Source organism: Euprymna scolopes, chromosome 46 (assembly GCF_053919585.1).
Source record: "Euprymna scolopes isolate OS-2025 chromosome 46, ASM5391958v1, whole genome shotgun sequence".
NCBI lineage: Eukaryota > Metazoa > Mollusca > Cephalopoda > Sepiida > Sepiolidae > Euprymna > Euprymna scolopes.
The window spans coordinates 123,629,038-123,652,247 of NC_136527.1; the positions used below are offsets into that span (position 1 = coordinate 123,629,038).

The window sequence follows — 23,210 nt, forward strand, 5'->3', positions numbered from 1 at the left end:
AAGCATTGTGTAAACAATACTCAAGATGAGAACAGTAATCCAAATATTACAAATGATACAATTTTTTTTATTTGGGAGTCACCACTTATAAAGACCCAAAAGCCACTCAAGGTTAAGAGTTAATGAATGTACGGAGTAGTAAGTGTTAATGGGATAAATTGGGTAGAATTCGATTATTCATAGAGACGGCTCAACAAGAACTTGTTTGCATTGGATTTGAAGGCTACCATGTTGTATCCATCTGGGAAACAGTCCAGTGGAACAGTGTTTCACAGGCTAGTAGCTCTGGGAAAGAAGCTTTGTTCATGAAATCTGTGTTTAGATTTAGGCACAGATAGAGAGTAGGGGAAATCGTATATAATGGCTGTAGCTAGTTGAGTGTTTTTTTTGTAAAAGTTTGAAAAGGGCGGGACCATAGATTGGAGCTCAGTCGAGCAGTTCCTATGAACATCTCTTTTGTGGAGAAAGAGGTTTCGATAGATAGATAGATAGACTGAGATGGACAGACACAGAAATAGACAACTAAATCGATAGGTCGACACTTTCTCGTGTTCGGCCTATTACATAACACACGCTACATAACAATACCTATTACATAACAATACCTATTACATAACAATACCTATTACATAACAATACCTATGCCATACCACTACCTATTTCATAACAATGCATAGTACACAACAACGCACATTACATAACAATACCTATTACATAACACATATTACATAACAATACCTATTACGTAACACTACCTATTTCGTAACAGTGCATATTACACACCAATGCATATTACATAACAATACATAGTACATAACACCACATATTACAGAACAACACCTATTACATAACACTACCTATTTCATAACAATGCATATTACACAACAATACATACTACATAACAATGCATACTACATAACAACGCCTATTACACAACAACGCCTATTACACAACATTGACACAGAATGTCAAACCTCCCGCACTTAACTTTAGCTGCAAGCCAGTTTCTGTGTATTTGTTTGTTTCCCCCGGGAAAAACCAGCTCCCCATAAAACGGGGAGTGTCCAAACGAATAGCAATTGTCTGATATGACGGATTTTCCCCCACATTGATCAAAGCTTATTGCTTTCTGGACATCCCTGGGAAGAGTGCCCGGGAAACGCAAATTCTTCGAATACTTTCGGTTTATTTATACAAAAAAAAAAACACGAACAAACACGCGAGAAGACGGAATAGCGGGAATTTTATAAAATAAAAGTCGCTCAAATAAAAGATCGAGAGGACCTCCTTTCGCAAATCGTAGACATTATAATCTAGGGAGTATATAAAAAGTTGTCAGAAATGGTAAGCAACTTTCTAGCATGGTATAGAGAGCCCACCTTCTTTGCAGCAGCTTTGGCAATGATCTCGATGTATCTATTCCAACTCATGTTTCCTGTGAACGTTAAGCCAAGGAGCTTGAACGAAGTGCTTCTTTCTTTCTTCTTTTTTTTTTTTTACAAAGGCGTCACCACTTATCAAGGCCAAGAGGCCACTCGAGGATAAGGGTTAAAGAGTGTACAGTAAGTAGACACTTGGACAAGACAGAAATCATTAATAATGGAAAGTTGGTAAATTTGTTAGATTAAGTGGAACGGCTCATCGAGAACTTGTTTACGTTAAACTTGAAGGCAACCATATTGTAGTCAGCTGGAAAGCAGGAAAACCGAAGACAATTCCATAGGCGTGCAGTTCTAAGAAAGAAGCTTTGTTCATGGAATCTACGTTTAGGTTTAGGTACAGATAAAGAGTGGGGGAAATTATTGATAGTGTTTTCAGCTAGACGGGTGTTTCTTGTGAAAGTTTGCCGAGGCGGGAACCATAGATTAGAGCTCAGTCAAACACTTGCCATGAAAATAACGATAAAGCAGAGATAAACTCGCAACATCTCTTCTGTGAGAAAGAGGTTGCAGGGAAGAGAAAAGGTCATCCCCCACAAGGCTACGAAGTCTATTTTGAACTCTATCAAGGCAGGACAAGTCTTTTCTAGCAGCTTCTGCCCATATGTAGCAACTGTATTCCATCCTTGGACCTATCTGGCTCTTATATAGATAGAGAATTGCATCAGCAGTGAGATATCTACTGGATCGATAGAAGGATCCCATCATTTTTCCAGCGACCTTGGCAATGGATTTAATGCACGTGTTCCATTTAAGATCAGGAGTAAAGATCAAGCCCAGAAGCTTGTCAAAACTTGAGGCCTCCCCAAGACGAGAGCCATTCATTTTAATTGATGCCAGATATTCTTTCCTGTAAATCTTGGGGAGGCTCCATGTTTTGACAAGCTTCTGGGTTTGACCCTTACTCCTGATCTGAAATGGAACACGTACATCAGGTCTGTTGCCAAGGATGCTAGGAAAATGATGGGATCCTTCTACCGCTCCAGAAGATATCTCACTGCTGATGCAATTCTCTATCTATATAAAAGCTAAGTACGTCCAAGAATGGAATACTGCTGTCATATCTGGGCAGGAGCTGCTAAAAACAGCCTATCCTGCCTTGACAGAGTACAAAATAGACTTCATGGCTTAGTGGGGGATGCCCTTTTCTCTTCCCTGCAGCCTCTCTCCCACAGAAGAGACGTTGCGAGCCTGTCTTTGTTTTATTATTTATGAGATCCAATCCCTGGTTTCCCCTCGTCAATTTTTCACGAAAAACACCCGTCTAGCTGAAACCACTATCAATAATTTTCCTCACTCTTTATCTGTGCCAAAATCAAAATGTAGATTCCATAAACAAAGCTTCTTTCTTAGAAGTGCACGCCTGTTGAACTCTGTTCCGTCTGCCTGTTTTCCACCTGACTAAAACCTGGATGTCTTCAAGTCCAACATAAACAAATTCCTGATGAACCGCCCCCTTAAGTAAGACACTTTATCAAATCTCCAATACTAACGGACTGTACACGCAATGACCCTTATTCCCGAGTGGCTTCTGGGCCTTGATAAGTGGTGACCACCTTGTAAAAAAAAAAAAAAAAAAAAAAAACTTAAATTTTTTTTATTTTTCCTGCTAATATGAAAAGTTCAGTTATAGTTTTTAAGTTATAGACAACAATCCGCAGACACACACAAAAAAAAAAAAAAAAAAGTGAAAAAGAATTAATTTTACAGCAGATGAGGTAGGGAGCAAGCTTATTCAGGTCCGGCTAATTTTTTACAAAGTTTACTTAATGACATTTAACTTGGGGGGGATCATTTTCCAATTATGACGTTCTATTAAATTGATACCCCACTTTGTGGCGAATCGGCACAAATCTCCTTATTAAGGTATCAATAATTTAAATGATTTATAAAAAAAAATAAAAACTAATGCTTCCTCCCCCCCCCCAGGTTAAATTTAAACGTTAATTAAATATACTTAACATGAACCTTTCCCAGTCTACCTGGGGGTAACTCTGGACAGAAAACTCTCTTTTAGAAAACACATTACCAAATTGAAAGGCAAGCTGTCATCACGAAACAGCCTTCTCAGTAAGCTTGCTACCAGCAATTGGGGTGCCGACCCCAAAACACTGAGGCAAACAGCTCTCGCACTGTGCTATTTCACAGCGAAGTATTGTGCCCCGTATGGGCAAGATCATGCCATGCCCATAAAATTGATGTAGAGCCGAACAAGGCATACCGGACCATAACTGGAGCCCTAAGACCAACTCCCTTGCCAGCTCTATACTGCCTAACTGGTATTCCACCACCACATATCAGACGAGAAGTCATCGCCAGAATGGAACGGTACAAACAGCTTAACGACCACAGGCACTCACTGTTTGGCCACCAATCAGTGAGACAAAGACTAAAATCTCGCAGTAGCTTCATCAATATAGAGGAAATCGATACCAGGCAAGCTGCCTCCTATAGGATGGAATGATGGCGAGACTATAATAGCAAGAAAAAAAATGAAGCCCTAGCAGACCCAAAAGAAACACTCCCCCAGGGTTCAAACCTTGGTAGAAAAAACTGGGTGACTCTAAATAGTGCCAGAGCCAAAGTAGGCAAAAAAAAAAGACAATCTCCGCAAGTGGGGCCTAGACACCTCACCTTTATGTCCATGTGGAGAGGTACAAACGATGCACCACCTTAGGGAAAACTGCCGATTGGTAGCAGTGTCAGAAATTTCGTGAAAATAGTGAATAATTCCACCCCATCTTTCCAAGCTTATAACTCCTCGAAAAATGTAATTCAAGCCCTAATTTTTTTTTCAATTAAAGGAGCAAGGTTTCATTTTTTTCAATTAAAGGAGCATGGAACAAGGTTTTATTAAAAAAAAAAAAAAAAAAAAAACAATGTGTTTTTTTATTTTTAAAAAAGGCTTTAAACTTCGGACTTTACAGGTAAATTTCTAAAAAAGCGATTTTTTTTTTGTTTTAAATTTGAATATATTATTTATTGACCTTTTCTCTTCAATTTGTGATATATAAAACTCCCCGACATAAATTAATTATTTACTTTTTAATAGACATTTCAAAATGGGTGACACTTGGGGGGGGGGGGCGTGAATTTAAAAAAAAACGTTTGTCTAAAATATTATATTCGGTTTATTGGAAAGAGCATAAAATTTCACATTGACCCTGAAAATATCGTAAAAATTGAACCAATAGAAAAATTTTGATAGATTTTTAAAGTTTAAAAATTGAAAAATACTGAGTTCGGAAAATTCATTACTGTTTTAAAAAAAAAAAAAAAAAAAAATATTTCTATTACTTTTAAAACAACTTTAATAGTTTATTTTGGAAGTATAATCCATAAAGAAAATAAACAACCCACTTTTAACAGAGAAATTACGAGATTTTTATATTTTATTCGCAGGTTCGTGTTAGGGGTGTCAAAAATTCCTACAAAAATTTGGGTCCTCATTGCTCAAACCAAGACCTTAAGGAAGCAAACAGCACCGCCATGCGATGGGTTAATTTCTATTGCAATAAAATATGAGATGTGATGACTTAAAACAAAAAAGATTTTGCTACTTAAATTGTTAGGTGAAAGTACAGAATAGTTACAACGCCCCCCCCACCACCAAAAAGAAAAAAACACTATCCCTCCCCCTGTTAAGAATGGCTTTCTAAATAACGTCATTATTTCGGCACGGTACCTTTTCTGCATAAGTACCACCTTTGTTTATCAAATTGTTAGGTGAAAGTACAAAATAGTTACAAAAAAAACAAAAACACTATCTCCCCCCCCCATGTTAAGAATAGCTTTCTAAATAATAACATTATCATTTAAGGACGATACATTTTCTGTATAAATGACGTCTTTTTTTGTTTATTGTTAGGTGAAAGAACAGAATAGTTAACAAAACACTCTCCTTACGTTAAGAATGGCTTTCTAAATAATAACTTAATTATTTCAGTACGGTACCTTTTCTGCATAAGTAATATTTTTTGTTTATAAAATTATTAGGTGAAAGAACAGAATAGTTAACAAAACACTCTCCTTACGTTAAGAATGGCTTTCTAAATAATAACTTAATTATTTCAGTACGGTACCTTTTCTGCATAAGTAATATTTTTTGTTTATAAAATTATTAGGTGAAAGAACAGAATAGTTAACAAAACACTCTCCTTACGTTAAGAATGGCTTTCTAAATAATAACTTAATTATTTCAGTACGGTACCTTTTCTGCATAAGTAATATTTTTTGTTTATAAAATTATTAGGTGAAAGAACAGAATAGTTAACAAAACACTCCCCTTACGTTAAGAATGGCTTTCTAAATAATAACTTAATTATTTCAGTACGGTACCTTTTCTGCATAAGTAATATTTTTTGTTTATAAAATTATTAGGTGACAGTACAGAATAGTTTACAAAACACTCTCCCCGTGTTAAGAATGGCTTTCTAAATAATAACGTTATTATTTCACCACGGTACCTTTTCTGCATAAGTCGTATCTTTTTGGTTTATTAAATTGTTAGGTGAAAGTACAGAATAGTTACAAAACACCCTCCCCATGTTAAGAATGGCTTTCTAAATAATAATGTTATTATTTCAGCACGGTATGTTTTGTGCATGAGTGACGTCTTTTTTTGTTTATTAAATTGTTAGGTGAAAGTACAGAATAGTTTACAAAAAACTCACCCTATGTTAAGAATGGCTTTCTAAATAATAACGTTATTATTTCACCACGGTACCTTTTCTGCATAAGTGACGTCTTTTTTTGTTTATTAAATTGTTAGGTGAAAGTACAGAATAGTTTACAAAACACCCTCCCCATGTTAAGAATGGCTTTCTAAATAACATTATCATTTCAGCACGATATGTTTTCTGCATACGTGACGTCTTTTTGGTTTATTAAATTGTTAGGTGAAAGTAGAGAATAGTTACAAAACACCCTCCCTTCGTTAAGAATGGCTTTCTAAATAATAACGTTATCATTTCAGCACGGTACCTTTTCTGCAAAAGTTACGTCTTTTTTGTTTATTAAATTGTTAGGTGAAAGTACAGACTAGTTTACAAAACACCCTCCCCATGTTAAGAATGGCTTTCTAAATAATAACGTCATTATTTCGGCACGGTACCTTTTCTGCATAAGTACCATCTTTGTTTATCAAATTGTTAGGTGAAAGTACAAAATAGTTTACAAAACATCCACCCCATGTTAAGAATGGCTTTCTCAATAATAACATTATTTCAGCACGGTACATTTTTTACAAAAGTTACGTCTTTTTTGTTTATTAAATTGTTAGGTGAAAGTACAGAATAGTTTACAAAACACTCTCCCCATGTTAAGAATGGCTTTCAAAATAATAGCGTTATTATTTCAGCACGGTATGTTTTCTGCATAAGTGACGCTTTTTTTGTTTATTAAATTGTTAGGTGAAAGTACAGAATGTTTTACAAAACGCTCTCCCCATGTTAAGAATGGCTTTCTAAATAACTTTATTATTTCAGCATGAGCATGTCTTGTAATATTCTTTTGTTTATTAAACTTTTAGGTGAAAGTACAGAATATTTTACAAAAAACTTTCCCTATGTTAAGAATGGCTTTCTAAATAATAACATTATTTCACCACGGTAAATTTTCAGCATAACTGACGTCTTTTTTGTTTATTAAATTGTTAGGTGAAAGTAAAGAATAGTTTACAAAACACCCTCCCCATGTTAAGAATGGCTTTCTAAATAATAACGTCATTATTTCGGCACGGTACCTTTCTGCATAAGTTCCACCTTTGTTTATCAAATTGTTAGGTCAAAGTACAAAATAGTTATAAAAAAAACAAAACACCATCCCCCCATGTTAAGAATGGCTTTCTAAATAATGACGTTATCATTTAAGGACGGTACCTTTTCTGCATAAGTGACGTCTTTTTTTATTTATTAAATTGAAAGGTGAACATACAGAATAGTTAACAAAAAACTCGTTACGTTAAGAATGGTTTTCTAAATAATAACGATCTTATTTCACCACGGTATATATTCTGCATAAGTGACGTCTTTTTTGTTTATTAAATTGTGAGGTGAAAGTACAAAATAGTTAACAAAACACCCTCCCGATGTTAAGAATGGCTTTCTAAATAATAACGTCATTATTTCAGCACGGTACCTTTTCTGCATAGGTAATATTTTTTTGTTTAACAAATTGTAAAGTGAAAGTACAGAATAGTTAACAAAACACCCTCCCCATGTTAAGAATGTTTTTTTTTAAATAATAACGTCATTATTTCAGCACGGTACCTTTTCAGCATAAATAGTATTTTTTTGTTTATAAAATTGTTAGGTGAAAGTACAGAATAGTTTACAAAACCCCCTCGCCCCTCCCCTCACCATGTCAAGAATGGCTTTCTAAATAATAACGTTATCATTTCAGCACGGTACCTTTTCTGCAAAACTGACGTCTTTTTTGTTTATTAAATTGTTAGGTGAAAGTTCAGAATAGTTTACAAAACACCCTCCCCATGTTAAGAATGGCTTTCTAAATAATAACGTTATTATTTCACCACGGTACCTTTTCTGCATAAGTGACGTCTTTTTTGTTTCTCAAATTGTTAGGTGAAAGTACAGAATAGTTGCAAAACACTCTTTCCATGTTAAGAATGGCTTTCTAAATAATATTATTTCAGCACGGTACCTTTTCTGCATAAGTAATATTCTTTGTTTATTAAATTGTTAGGTGAAAGTACAGAATAGTTTACAAAACACCCTCCCCATGTTAAGAATGGCTTTCTAAATAATAACGTTATTATTTCACCACGGTACCTGTTTTGCATAAGTGACGTCTTTTTTGTTTCTCAACTTGTTAGGTGAAAGTACAGAATAGTTTACAAAACACTCTTCCCATGTTAAGAATGGCTTTCTAAATAATATTATTTCAGCACGGTACCTTTTCTGCATAAGTAATATTTTTTGTTTATTAAATTGTTAGGTGAAAGTACAGACTAGTTTACAAAACACCCTCCCCATGTTAAGAATGGCTTTCTAAATAATAACGTCATTATTTCGGCACGGTACCTTTTCTGCATAAGTACCATCTTTGTTTATCAAATTGTTAGGTGAAAGTACAAAATAGTTTACAAAACATCCACCCCATGTTAAGAATGGCTTTCTCAATAATAACATTATTTCAGCACGGTACATTTTTTACAAAAGTTACGTCTTTTTTGTTTATTAAATTGTTAGGTGAAAGTACAGAATAGTTTACAAAACACTCTAACCATGTTAAGAATGGCTTTCTAAATAATAACGTTATTATTTCAGCACGGTATGTTTTCGGTATTATTATACAAACACCGTGACAGCGTTAGGGTTAGGGTTAGGGTTTAGGGTTAGGGTTAGGGTTAGGGGTTAGGGGTTAGGGTTAGGGTTAATTCGCTGTCACGGTGTTTAAATTGTAAAGTTAAACTACAGAATATTTTACAAAACACCCTCCCCATGTCAAGAATGGCTTTCTAAATAATAACATTCTTTCAGCACGGTACCTGTTCTGCATAAGTGACGTTTTTGTTGTTTATTAAATTGTTAGGTGAAAGTACAGAATAGTTTACAAAACACCCACCCCATGTTAAGAATGGCTTTCTAAATAATATTTCACCACGGTATATTTTCTGAATAAGTGACGTCTTTTTTGTTTATTAAATTGTCAGTATAAAGTACACTAAGTACAGAATATTTAACAAAACACCCTCCCCATGTTAAGAATGGCTTTCTAAATAATAACGTCATTATCTCAGCGCGGTATCTTTTCTGCATAAGTAGCATCTTTTTTGTGTGTGTGTATTAAATTGTTAGGTGAAATCACAGAATTGTTTATAAATTACCCTCCCCATGTTAAGAATGGCTTTCTAAATAATATTATTATCTCAGCAGCGAGCACAGCCCACAGCACCACGGTTCCTTCTCTGCATAAGTACCGTGTTTTGTTTATCAAACTGTTCGATGAAAGTACAGCATAGTTACAAAGCACTTACCCCTCCCCATGTTAAGAATGGCTCTTTAAATCACATTCTTAAAATACACAAGCACCAAAAACAAACAAAGAAACTCATTGCAACAACACTAACCTTTCGCAAATGTTGAAATTGCTTCTGCCACAAAAGGGCACCTGGCCGAATATTTCTTTGTCTCCATTTTCAAAAGAGTTCTACCAGCGGAAGGGCAGATAATCCAGAATGACTGACAATGATCCATCGCTTTTTTTTTTTTTTTTTTTTTAATTATTTCATGGGAAAGTTAACCAAATATAACACTCCCGGTAAAAGTGTCTATTTCGAAAGCCGTTCTTAACATGGCGAGGTTAGGGGTGTCTATTCCGAGGGCCGTTCTTAACATGGGGGTAGTGTGGCGTTCATATTTCAAAAGTCGTTTTTAACATAGAGAGACTAGAGTTGTCTATTTCGAAGGTCTTCCTTAACATGGGGAGGTTAGGGGTGTCTATTCCTATAGCCGTTCTTAGTATGGGGAGGTTGGGGGTATCTATTCTGAAAGCCCTTCATCCTATGGGTAGGTTAGGGGTGTCTATTCTGAAGTTCGTTCTTTACATGGGAAAGTTGGGGGGGTGTCTATTACGAAAACCGTTTTTAACATGGGAGGTTGGGAGTGTCTATTCCGAAAGCCATTCTTAACATGGGGAGAGTGAGGGTGTCTATTTCGAAGACCGTCCTTAACATGACGAAGTTAGGTGTCTATTCTGAAAGCCATTCTTAACATAGCGAGGTTAATGGTGTCTATTTCGAAGGTTGTCCTTAATATGTGGAGTTTATGTGTGTCTATTTTTAAGGCCGTTAATAAACGATATTTATGAAAAAATAAAATAAAATAACATAAAAAAAAGTCGGTAATCGTGAAGAAAGAGAGAGCCTGTTTCCTCCGTTTGACTATAGGTGGCGTTACTGTCTGTCCACCCTGTTATGGAAGCACAAAATGTATATAATGGCACCCTTGAAATAAAAATAAATGTTTTTGTTATATTTTAATTTTAAACGTTTTTTTTTTTTTGTTTTTGCAAACATATTTAAGTTTTATTTTTCCAAACATTTACGTTTTGTTGCTTGTTTATTTTCAAACATTTAGTTTTTTTTTTTGGGGTTTTTCTTTTTTTGCAAGCATAACTAAATATTTTTGAAATATTTTTCTTTTTGAAAAGTTTGCTTATGCACTTATTGTACCGCGCTATTTTTTAATAGTAGTTTCAAGTAAGATTCAGGTTTTACAATATCATTTTTAAATACTCACGGAAAAGGTAAAATAAGTGCAGAAAAATTAAGGAAAAAAGGAGTCCGTAAAAAAAAAAAACAGATAAAAGAAAAAAAACGTTGATTTTTTTTTTTTTTACCCATAAATATGTTTAAAGGAAAAATATAGGAAAAAACATTTAGCTTATGCTTGAAAAAAAAAACGTAAATGTTTGAAAATAAACAAGCAACAACACGTAAATGTTTGGAAAAATAAAACTTAAATATGTTTGCAAAAAAAACAAAAAAAAACAAAACGTAAATATGTTTGAAACCCCCCCCCCAAAAAAAAACATGTTTAAAATTAAAATATAACAAAAACATTTATTTTTATTTCAAGGGTTCCATTATATACATTTTGTGCTTCCGTAACTGGGTGGACAGACAGTAACGCCACCTATAGTCAAACGGAGGAAACAGGCTCTCTCTTTCTTCACGATTACCAAAAAGTCGGTGACATATTGCCATTGCATTACTGGTTCTGCCACAAAAGGGCACCTGCCCGAATATTTCTTTGTCTCCATTTTCAAAAGAGTTCTACAAGCGGAAAGGGCAGATAATCGAGAATGACTGTCAATGATTCGTCGCTTTTTTTTTTTATTTCATAGGAATTTCGAAAGCCGTTTTTAATATGGCGAGGTTTGAGGTATCTATTCCGAGGGCCGTTCTTAACATGAAGAGTTTGGGGTGTCTATTTCGAAAGTCGTTCTTAACATGGAGAGGTTAGGGTGTCTATTCCGAAAGCCGTTCTTAACATGGCGAGGTTGAGGGTGTCTATTTCGAAATGGGGAGGTTAGGGGAGTCTATACCGAAGTCCGTTCTTAGCATGGGGAGGTTGGGAGTGTCTATTCCGAAAGCCATTCTTAACATGGGAAGTTGTGGGAGTCTATTCCGAAGACCGTTCTTAACATGATGAGGTTAGGGGTGTCTATTTCGAAGGCCGTTCTTAACATGAGGAGGTTAGGGGTGTCTATTTTTGAAGGTCGTTCTTTACATGGGGAGATTGGAGGGTGTGTATTCCAAAAGCCGTTCTTAACATAGGGGGGTTTGGGTGTCTGTTTTGATAAACGATATTAACGAAAAAATAAAACGAAATAAAAAAAATGGTCACTTGCTGACATATCGCAATTGCATTACTGGTTTTGCCACAAAACGGGCACCTGCCTGAATATTTTTTTGTCTCCATTTTCAAAAGAGTTCTACTAGCGGAAAGGGGAGACAATCCAGAATGACTGTTAACCATTTGTCACATTTTTCCTTATTAGAGCGAAATTTGAAATAACTGAATTTAATTGAATAAAACCGATAGCCGATAGGTAAAACTTGCGGAGAACGCTCTGTTTTACGGCTGTTGTAAAAATGGAACGGAAATTTCAATTTCATTCCGTTTTAAATTCGACACATTTTTACATTCCGTCCAACTCATCGTTCACATTTCACACGTAAACTTTTACATGTTTTCAGGTATGCTGACAAAGGTTGGGGTGTCTATTCCGAAAGCCGTTCTTAACATGGGGAGGTTAGTGGTGTCTATTTCGAAGGTCCTTCTTAACATGGGGAGGTTGGGAGTGTCTATTTTGAAAGCCATTCTTAACATGGAGAGTTTGGAGTGCCTATTCCGAAAGCCGTCGTTAATATGGGGAGGTTATTTCGTCTATTTCGAAGGCCATTTTTAAGGGGTGTCTATTTTAAAGGTCGTTCTTAACATGGGGAGTTTGGAGTGCCTATGCTGAAGCTGTTCTTTACATGGGTAGATTGGGAGTGTCTATTCCGAAACCCGTTTTTAACATTGGTAGGTTGGGGATGTCTCTTCTGAAAGCCGCCTTACCATGGGAAGATAAGAGGTGTCTATTTCGAAGGCCGTTCTTATCATGGGCATGTTGGGAGGTGTCTATTCTGAAGACTGTTCTTAATATGGGGAGGGTGGGGTTTCTATTCCGAAAGTCGTTCTTAACATTTAGAGGCTGGGAGTGTCAATTCCGAAAGTCGTTCTTAGCATGAGGAGGTTGAGAGTGTCTATTCCGAAAGCCATTCTTAACATGGGTAGGTTGGGGCGTCTATTTCGAAAGCCGTTTTTTACATGGGGAGGTTAGGGTATCTATTATGAAGGGCGTTCTTTACATGGGAGATGTGGGTGGCTATTTCGAAGGCCGTTCTTAACATGGAGAGGTTAGATGTGTCTATGTCGAAGGCCGTTCTTTACATAAGGGAGGTTGGGGATATCTATTCTGAAAGCTGTTCTAAACGTGGCGTGGTTGTGGGTGTCTATTCCAAAGGCCTTTCTTAACATGGGAAAGTTAGGGGTGTCTATTCCGAAGGCCGTTCGTAACATGGGGAGGTTAGAGTGTCTATTTCGAAGGCCGTTCTTAACATGGGAGGTTGGGATGTATATTCCGAAAGTCATTCTTAAAATGGGAACGTTAGGCGTATCTATTCTGAAGGCCGTTCTTAACATGGGAGGTTGGAGTGTATATTCTGAATGTCATTCTTAAAATGGGAATGTTAGGCGTGTCTATTCCGAAGGCCGTTCTTAACATGTGGAGGTGTTGTTGCCTATTCTGAAAGCCATTTTTTACATGGGGAGGTTAGGAGTGTCTATTTTGAAGGTCGTTTTTCACAGGGAAGTGGGGAAAAAACCCACCGAATATGTGTCAGCCTATGTCACGGTAACATATATTGAGCAAGCTTCTGACAGTATTTTGTATAGTTTTTTTTTCATTTTTAACTCATTTTCACAAACTTACCATGTTCAACACGGAGTTGGGCGCCATTTTTAATTTTCCAATATATATATGAACAAATGATTAATAAAACATGTTAAAAGACGTCTTGAAAAAGAGTTAAAAACATATTTAATTTTAAAAAAGGAAACACAAGATAAGTGGATAGTCCTTAATACTCTCCTTCTCATCAGAGGGCAGGAATTAGCAAAATGCAGGTTCGGATTTTGCATATAAAAGTATTTAATGAAACTATAAGTAAGTCACAGATCTTACTTGGTTAAAAAATTTTTATTATATATATATATATATATATATATATATATATATATATATATATATAAATAAAATAAAAATTACAATAAGTTTACCAAGGTAATCAAAATGGTTAACTAAAAATATATTATTAATATTAAAGAGTTAATATTTACACGTAAAGTAATCTCAACCAGATGTAAAAGCTCAATAAAACCGAAAAGGAAACAGAGCTTATAATATGAACAAAAACTCCGCGGATTAAGGACTATTCACTTATCTTGTGCTTCCTTTTTTAAAATTAAATATGTTTTTAACTCTTTTTCAAGATGTCTTTTAACATGTTTTATTAATCATTTGTTCATATATATATATATATATATATATATATATATATATGTATTTTTTTTTTTTCTCTCACTGGTTTTCCAACTGAAACCAATTTCCCTCTTTCCTCATTCGATTCTTAGCTTTTAATTTATCATTCTGACGTTTCCTCTTAGAGGGTCAGACGATAAGGCCTTAAGGAAATTTTAACAATTCCACCTGCCCGTTTCTTGTTTTTTTGTTGTTTCTTTGATCTTTTTATTTAAATTAAATTATGTTTCCTCTGAAATTTCTCATTCCATTTTGCTGTACCAAGAATTTACTTATATATATATATATATATATATATATATATATATATATATATATTTTGTGTACAGAAAGTTGTTAGTTGAGACAGGTCATTGGTACCGTTGGTTTCAAGCCCGATAATAAGGCCCGTTTAAGGTATCCTTATCAAGCTCTCTTCAGCCAATATTCGTCTCCAAAAAATTATACACGCTCTTAAAATTTGGATTTTCCCTTTAATTGAGCACTCTGCTGGAATTCTTTTTCCAAAAAAAAACTAATCATATATATATCCACTTATCTTGTGCTTCCTTTTTAAAATTAAGTATGCTTTTAACTCTTTTTCAAGATGTCTTTTAATATGTTTTATTAATCATTTGTTCATATATATATATATATATATATATATATATATATATATATATATATATATATATATATTCTAAGGGTCATTAAAAGATCGTCACCGCCCTGAGGAAGAGCCTCCAGAGAGTGAGCAATATTTAATTTTATTGCAAAGCCAACACCGGAACTATGCCTCTCCCCCTCTTTCCAACCTGACCAAAAGAACGTGTAACCTTCGCCAATTTCTTTCAATTCACTCGATCCCAAAAGATGTGTCTCAGACAAGGCAACTAGCGCTGTCTGCCGCTCGAAAGAATCATCGCTATCAAGCAATGTTCTTACATTCCACGTTCCAAAATTGAACGCATGCTTTGTATTTCGAATCGAGTTTCTGTTTCTGTCAATGTTGTATTGTTTCAGTACTTTTGCAACTATCGCCGTCTTCCTCTCGAAAGAATCATCACTGTTACATGATAAGGGCTGTCCGCTTTTCATGTAAGTATAAAAATAGAGAGATTTAGTTAAAATGAAAATGAAATAGAATAGACGAAATTCGAACCTCGTAAAAAATAGATTACGAGAGAGAATTAGCAAATGGAATGTAAAAAACAAACCATTGTTTAGCTTAGAGATAAAATAGTTTCAAGAAAAGAATGTGCGTTGTCAATCCTGTTATGAAAAATTCAATTGAGGAATGCAACTATACAAGATAATTTAATAAACATGCTTTTAACATATTGGAAAAATAGGTTATTGGGAAATCAGAATGTTCGGAAACGTGCAGGTCGCACATGTTGATGGCACGTGAATTGTGGTCACGTTGGCCGGACATGCATGGATTTCTCAATATAGGAAGTGAGAGTTAGTTAGTTAAGAAGTCAGAAGAAGCGAGGCAGAGAGTCAGAGTCAGACGATAGTCTGGGTCCAGACATCGGAGTCGAACGTCTAGAAGCGAGACAGTCACTTTGGAAACATTAGAATGTGAACCTTTGAATTCCTGAACGCAAAGCCACCAACCGGTCAGTGGAAGAATAAATGCTCATCTTACTTGGTTAAAAAATTTTTATTATATATATATATATATATATATATATATATATATATATATATATAAAAATAAAATAAAAATTACAATAAGTTTACCAAGGTAATCAAAATGGTAAACTAAAAATATATTATAAATATTAAAGAGTTAATATTTACAAGTAAAGTAATCTCAACCAGATGTAAAAGCTCAATAAAACCGAAAAGGAAACAGAGCTTATAATATGAACAAAAACTCCGCGGATTAAGGACTATCCACTTATCTTGTGCTTCCTTTTTAAAATTAAGTATGTTTTTAACTCTTTTTCAAGATGTCTTTTAACATGTTTTATTAATCATTTGTTCATATATATATATATATATATATATATATATATATATATATATATATATTCTAAGGGTCATTAAAAGATCGTCACCGCCCCGAGGAAGAGCCTCCAGAGAGTGAGCAATATTTGATTTTATTTCAAAACCAACTATGCCTCTCCCCCTCTTTCCGACCTGACAAAAAGAACGGATAACCTTCGCCAATTTCTTTCAGTTCACTCGATCCCAAAAGATGTGTCTCAGACAAGGCAACTAGCGCCGTCTGCCGCTCGAAAGAATCATCGCTATCAAGCAATGTTCTTACATTCCACGTTCCAAAATTGAACGCATGCTTTGTATTTCGAATCGAGTTTCTGTTTCGACTGCACAATTGGATAGCCAGTCAACTGCAGCAATATGACAAGCTTTTGTGTGAACAAGTTTTTTTTAGGGCTCCTTTTATCGCCTCCTCCCTATCTAGGGAAAGCAGTGCTACATCTACAAAAGATCTGCTTTGCCACATAGTAGAGGACACGAACTGTGCAATTGTTCACAAAATTTTACACAAGAACGGCCATCAACTTCAACGCCGCCAACTGTGCAAATATGATGCATTAATCTGCAAAATTTATTGTATATCCTGCAAACGTCTTTCCTCTGAGGAGAAGAATTGCATTTTTCAAAACTCTGCGGAATATTTTCAAGTTTTTCAAGTTTATCTGTACTTTGTGTCGGATAATTAAAAACTTAAATGTTGTTTTTAAAATTTGAATCAATGTTCTATAAGATTTTTCTAATATATATATAAATATATATATATTAGAAAAATTATATATATATATATATATATATATATATATATATATATATATATATATACTAAAGGCCTCCAGTGATATCCTCCACCTGCCTCCATCACCAGTACCCCATCGCCAGTGGACTTCGCCTGATGGAACTTTTTGCTTACCTTTTTGGATGTTGTAAGAAAGCAGAATGAGCAAACTCAGGGCTACCCACACAAAGATTTGATTTAAGTGATAATGGCTTGTGTAGAACCATTTACACTTTTTGAAACAACCAATAACATCAGTTGGTGCAAAATATGCCACGGAACTAATGAACAGCTGCATCTCAGGCTTTGTAATAGAGTTTTCCATCACTTAGGTAGACGGTCAACCAGACTTAGGAGCCACTACCTGCCCATGAAGTGAAATATTGCACGCCAGACACCAAGCTGAGATTTAAAACTCCGCACTATATATATATATATATATATATGATGATGATGACTGCAACGTCTTGTCAGACGAGTGCCACTCCCCCAGACATTAAAAATCTATGAGCCCAAATGCCTGAGGGAGTATCTATACAAATATGATGTTACAGAGACTTAGCTTTGTACGACAGCTAAGGCTCTCTCTCAGTTCAAAATGTTGAGATCCAGCAACAAGCAAGAGCAAGATAGCCAGCAACAAATTAAACTGCAGACCAGATTAATGCAGTTACTGGTCTCCTGCTTTATGGTTTTTTAAATCAGAGATTTGCTTCTCCTAGAAAGGTTGCCTTCACCACGGCTTACGGGAGCCCTCTCCACCCCAATACACATATACACACACACAAATATACATGGTGCTAGTTGGCCGTTGACCCAGAAAAAGAGTTCATTCGCCCTATATATATGTACATATATATATATATATATATCTATATATATATATATGTATATATATAATTCTATGCTTCCTTAAATAACAACAGTAAATATGATTAATTTAATGTTACGCAAACTTAGATACAAGATATGTACATATATATATATATGTACATATGTATATATATATATATATATATATATATATATATATATATATATATATATATGAGCAAACAGTTAATAAAATATGTTAAAAAACACTTTGAAATGAGTTAAAAACATATTTAATCTGAAAAGGAAACACTAGATAAGTGGATAGTCCTTAATCCGCGGAGTTTCGAAGAAATACTCTCCTTCTCATCAGAGGGTAGGAATTAGCAAAATGCGGGATCGGATTTTGCATGCAGAAGTATTTGATGAAACAACAAGTAAGTCAAAGATCTTACTTGAAAACAAAAAAAGTTAAGCAGAGGGAATATGGTGAAGAAAAAGGTGATTACACATTAATGGATAGTCTGGTGGAAGATAAAAAATCCAGTGACGGTAAAATCCAGATGTAAAACTTCAAGAAAGTTAAAAGAATTTCCATTTGTACAAGTAAAATCCAAAGACATCCCGTAATTGGAAGAAGATGGTCCATAATAATCCAAAGGCAGAAATCCATGGAATAATTCACAAAAATGTGTACAAGGAAAAAAAATAATATTAATAAAAGAAAAATAAGATGTGCTTTTCACTCTACTTCCAAGGCATAACTATATATATATATATATATATATATATATATATATATATATATATATATATATATATATATATATATATATTTGAAAATCTTTCGAGGGGTACAGAATTTAATGATGGCTACATATAGACCAATATACATAATGATTATTTAAAAAATAAAAAATGAAAATAAAAGGCCAGCTAACCCGGTTTCGATCCTCGCTCAACAGAGCAAAATCGAGGACAATACGATTAAAAAAAAAAAAATAAAGTCATGAATGTGGCAAGGGAAAGGAGAAAAAAAAATCAAAAATAAACAGGGGAAACAAAATTCCATAGAGACCAAATTAAGTCCGAGAAGATTTTCTTTTTGCTTGCAAAGAGAAGGTTTCATCCACTTAATATAAATAGTCTCTAGAATTTTTAAATGATATGGAGAGTGCGACCTGCTCATACGTATTATTTGTACAAATAAAATTCAATATATATATATATATATATATATATATATATATATATATATATATATATATATATACTTGTTTATTGTTATATAAACATGGTCACATCCTGCTGCTACAAATAGCCACTTGTTTCAATCAAACAACAGATATCATCATTGATTATTCATTGAACTTTTGAATAGTCAAGTCGCTGCCTGATGATATCTGTTGTTTGATTGAAACAAGTGGCTATTTGTAGCAACGGGATGTGAGCATGTTTATATAACAATAAACAAGTATTATCAGCTCTTTTTATTGAGCACTATCTAACAACCTCGTTGAATTCATTAGTCCATTACTTTTGCATAAAAAAAACCCGAGTGTATATATATATATATATATATATATATATATATATATATATATATATATATATATATATATATATATATATATATACAGTGGGTTCCAAAAGAAGCTGACGGATTTTGAATTTGATTAACTTCCTCAATATTTAAGTTATGCTTACCAATTTTCATATGTAGGTAGATGAACCTCTTCGTGATTTTCTGGAATAGAGTAAGATATCATAGTCTACTTATTCTAATTTTTTATTTACACAACTTAATATAGGGTCTGTTTTTCACAAGGTCTAATTTTAGTTATGAAAAATGATTTTACTCAAATGTCCACCAATTCCAATTACTTCATCCGCCGTTACTCCACACCATATTGTCCATTTTTGAGGGTGTAATTGCCGTTGTGCTGTTGCGTATTATTCAAAACATCCGACGGCGAGAAATTTGCATAACGAATTTTCGAAGGCACATGCTGTTTCAAACGAAAATCTAATCTTTGTGATGTTCGCCCAACATAGTGTGCACTGCAACTACATTTAAATAAATAAGAGAATTATTATGGTGGGGGGGAAGAACATCTTTGCAAATAGACGGCAACATAGGCCTGGTTGAAAAAACAACACGAGGATTAGATGCAAAATAACACCGTTGTACAGACACAGAAATTTGCTTGGCAAAACGGTCACTAATGTTTCCCAGCCAAGGTAAACGTAGGTAAACAGGACATCTATTAACCGTAATCTCTTTAAGTTTATAGAAATTGGAAACCTTCTTATTAATAACAGTTTTAACAATATCCGATGGGTGACCATTATTACAGAGGGTCCTTGTAATAAATTTCAACTCATCATCCAGATTAACCCTGGAACAAATCATCAAGGCCCTATGTGTTAATGTCTTAATCAAATTATATTTTTGGTTTATAGGGCAAAAAGAGTCCCAACGAGTATAGAGACCTGTAAAGGTTGATTTACGATAAACCGAAGTAAGAAAACACGAAGATGTCTTAGACACAAGTACATCTAAGAACGGAAGAGTAGAATTCGTTTCCTTGTCTACCGTAAACTTAAGGGCTGGATGAACGTTATTAAGAGACACAAAAAGCATCCGCATTCGTCTCGTTGTCAAATAAGCAAAAGGTATCATCAACGTAACGAAAATGAATGTCTGGTTTGCATAAACCAGACAATAGATCCTAATCTAGGCTTAAGTCTATCTAAGTTTACCCGTACACGGACAAGTCTGTGATCCGAGTAAACTATGTTGTGGAAACTTGGACAATTCAATACTCCTACATCGACTCTCCTAACTAAGAACCGGTCGATATAGCTCGAGAGCTGTACCGGACCGGAGCCGCGTCTACCTGTCCAAGTCCACACTAAGTCATGGGGTTTTTCATTTCGGAATTTGTCGATAAGATCAAACTTATCCACAAATTCACGAAATAAAACAGCATCCTGATCTCTGTTAGTACCCCTAGAAGGTTACCCAAATCGATCTAACTTGGGATCCAGGACCGCATTCCAGCCTCCTGCTAAGATAACCGTTCGAGAAGTATCCATGAACTGCTCGATTCGCCAAAAAAAGGCAGCCAGCTCAACGTGGCTATCGGGCACATAAACCCCAATAAGACGTAATGCCCTACCCTTTATGGTAACATCCAAAACACATAGTCTTCCCTCCGGATCCATATAGCACGGGTCACACGACGCATCTAGGGACCTTTTAACTAGCCAGGAGACCCCTCTAGAGTGAGAATTAAAGTACGCTGAATAATCCTTAAAGGTCGTATACAGCGCACGTAAATGGTCACCAGGAATAAAATGGGTTTCCTGCACACAGCAAATATCCACTCCAAGGTACTGCAGGTCCAAACTCAAGCGCCATTTTCGCAAGTCGGCCCTTAGCCCTCGGACATTCACACTTGCAAGCTTGAGATCCATGATTGTGCCTTAGAGTTGAGTACCAGAAACGAACATCGCGGTCGTGAGCATGCCGACAGCTCTCGTGAGGGAATAGGTACCAATCGCAGTATCGATGAGTCCGTCACGAGAGATACCGTCGACATGCAGGGGATAGGTTAGTTTGACTATCCTACACAGGGAGGGGTTCATTTTTACCGGGACCCTCTCAACACAACATTTTTTTAAACTTCTGATATCCGAGTCCTTAAAAATTGCCAGGGAAGGGGAAAGATTAAAGGTCTTGTTTGCCTCCTCCAGCATTTGCCATAAATCTTTGGCTTCTTCCTTCTTTCTAACTACAGTCAAAATGCGTCTTGCATTGGGGAAATTGGTGGGGGTGTCTATTAGCTTCCTCCCTACCTCCCTGAAATCAACCAACTTGCCGAGGTCTGCACCTTTGAGGTTCTTGCTACTGTTTATAACGGCTGGGTTGAGGATGCAAATATCCTTTCCAGGGAGGTAGAGGGTTTTTTTTCTTTTGGTCAATAGCGAGGGTAGTGTCCATGTTAGTAGGGTCAGTAGGGTTTTTTTTCAGGGGAAGCAGGAGGAGTGTTGTGAGGGGACTTAGAGGTGGCTGGAACAGGAGTGGAGGATTTGTGTTTCTTAAGGGGGCTTAGTGGTGTTAGTTTGGGCGCTTTTGGAGAGATGGGAGTTGTGACTGGAGGAGGCATTTTGTAAGGGGAAGGTGTTTTGGATGTAGTGGGGGACCGAGTGATTAATCTGATGTTTTTGGATGGAGGTTATTTGCATGGGGATTGGGGTGTTTGCTTTTTTTAAATTTACGATTTCTATGTATTTTTCTTTCCCCGGGTCGTTTTTGAGCATGGCTTGCTCTTTCAGTTGGTCGAGGCTCAGGCGTCCAGGGGTTTTCTTTCCAGGGGCGATCTGCCAGGGTTCTCCTCTGAGTAATTCATCTGGGGTTGTTTCTTCGTTGGTAAGCTTGGGAAAGCTTGTAGTGGTTGTGCTTCCCAGGTGTTGTCCGGTGAGTCTTTTGGGGTTTGGTGTAGGTTTTTTTAAGGGGCACTCAGATGTCAGATGTCCAATCTCGCTGCAGTTCCAACAAGTTGGCCTTCTGCCAGCAACTATTACGGGTAATTTTTCTTCTCCTACCTCCAGGAAGTAAGGAATGTTTACGAAATTTTCCTTATCAAGGAGGATGTCGAAGGACCATATGCCATGGAACTCGTCAACTTGAACCGATACCATTTCGCCGAATTTTAGGAAGAAGGCGCCAAGATGTTCTCCTTGGATGTGGTGCGGAACGTGAAAAACGGAAACTGTGGTTTGACGTTTCACCATATACTCAGTCCTTAGAATGTATTGTGCTGTGATGATCTCTTTTTGTGATATTGTTATGCATTCTTCGGGTGTGTTATAACCCTTACATTTAACAATGCGTAAGGGGAAATTTTTCACAGTGGATTCAGCTAGACGGGTGTTTTTTCGTGGAAGATTGGCGAGGGGGGACCAGAGATTGGAGTTCAGACGAGCACCTGCCATGGAAATAACGATAAAACAAGGATAGGCTCGCAACGTCTCTTCTGTGGGAGAGAGGTTGCAGGGTAGAGAAAAAGGCATCCCCCACTAAGCCACGGTCTATTTTGTACTCTGTCAAGGCAGGATAGGCTGTTTTTAGCAGCTCCTGCCCAGATATGGCAACAGTATTCCATCCTTGGACGTACTTGGCTTTTATATAGATAGAGAATTGCATCAGTAGTGAGATATCTTCTGGAGCGGTAGAAGGATCCCACCATCTTTCCAGCGATTTTGGCAACAGACTTGATGTACGTGTTCCATTTCAGATCAGGAGTAAAGGTCAAACCCAGAAGCTTGTCAAAACACGGGGCCTCACCCAGACGAGAGCCATCCATCACAATTGATGCCAGCTGGGGATCAGAGCGTTGATGATGTAAGGATAGGAGTTTGGTTTTGGATGCATTAAAGGTAACCAGCCACATCTTCCCCCACTGAACCACGCGCTCGAGATCAGAGGAGAGGGAATTGTTATGCATTCTTCAGGTGAGTTCAGAAGTACGCTCCAGGTATTATAACCCTGACATTTAATGATGCGTAAGGGT

At 35.9% G+C, this 23,210-nt stretch overlaps 1 protein-coding gene across 3 annotated transcripts in view; it reads right to left on the reverse strand.

Annotated features, from left to right (window-relative positions):
* Window positions 1-23,210, reverse strand: part of LOC145271148 (uncharacterized) — a 127,942-nt gene that overhangs the window by 64,478 nt on the left and 40,254 nt on the right. The window contains exon 1 of one of the 3 annotated variants that reach the window (XM_080126684.1): window positions 9,532-10,023. The exons of 1 other annotated variant lie outside the window; for it this stretch is intronic. Coding sequence is in view for 1 of the 2 variants with exons in the window: in XM_080126686.1 (XP_079982812.1) it covers window positions 9,532-9,658 (127 nt within the window). In the remaining variant the exon portion in view is untranslated. Of the gene's footprint in view, window positions 1-9,531; window positions 10,040-23,210 lie in introns of those variants that run through there. One more of the 3 variants, XM_080126686.1, reaches the window with a different exon arrangement.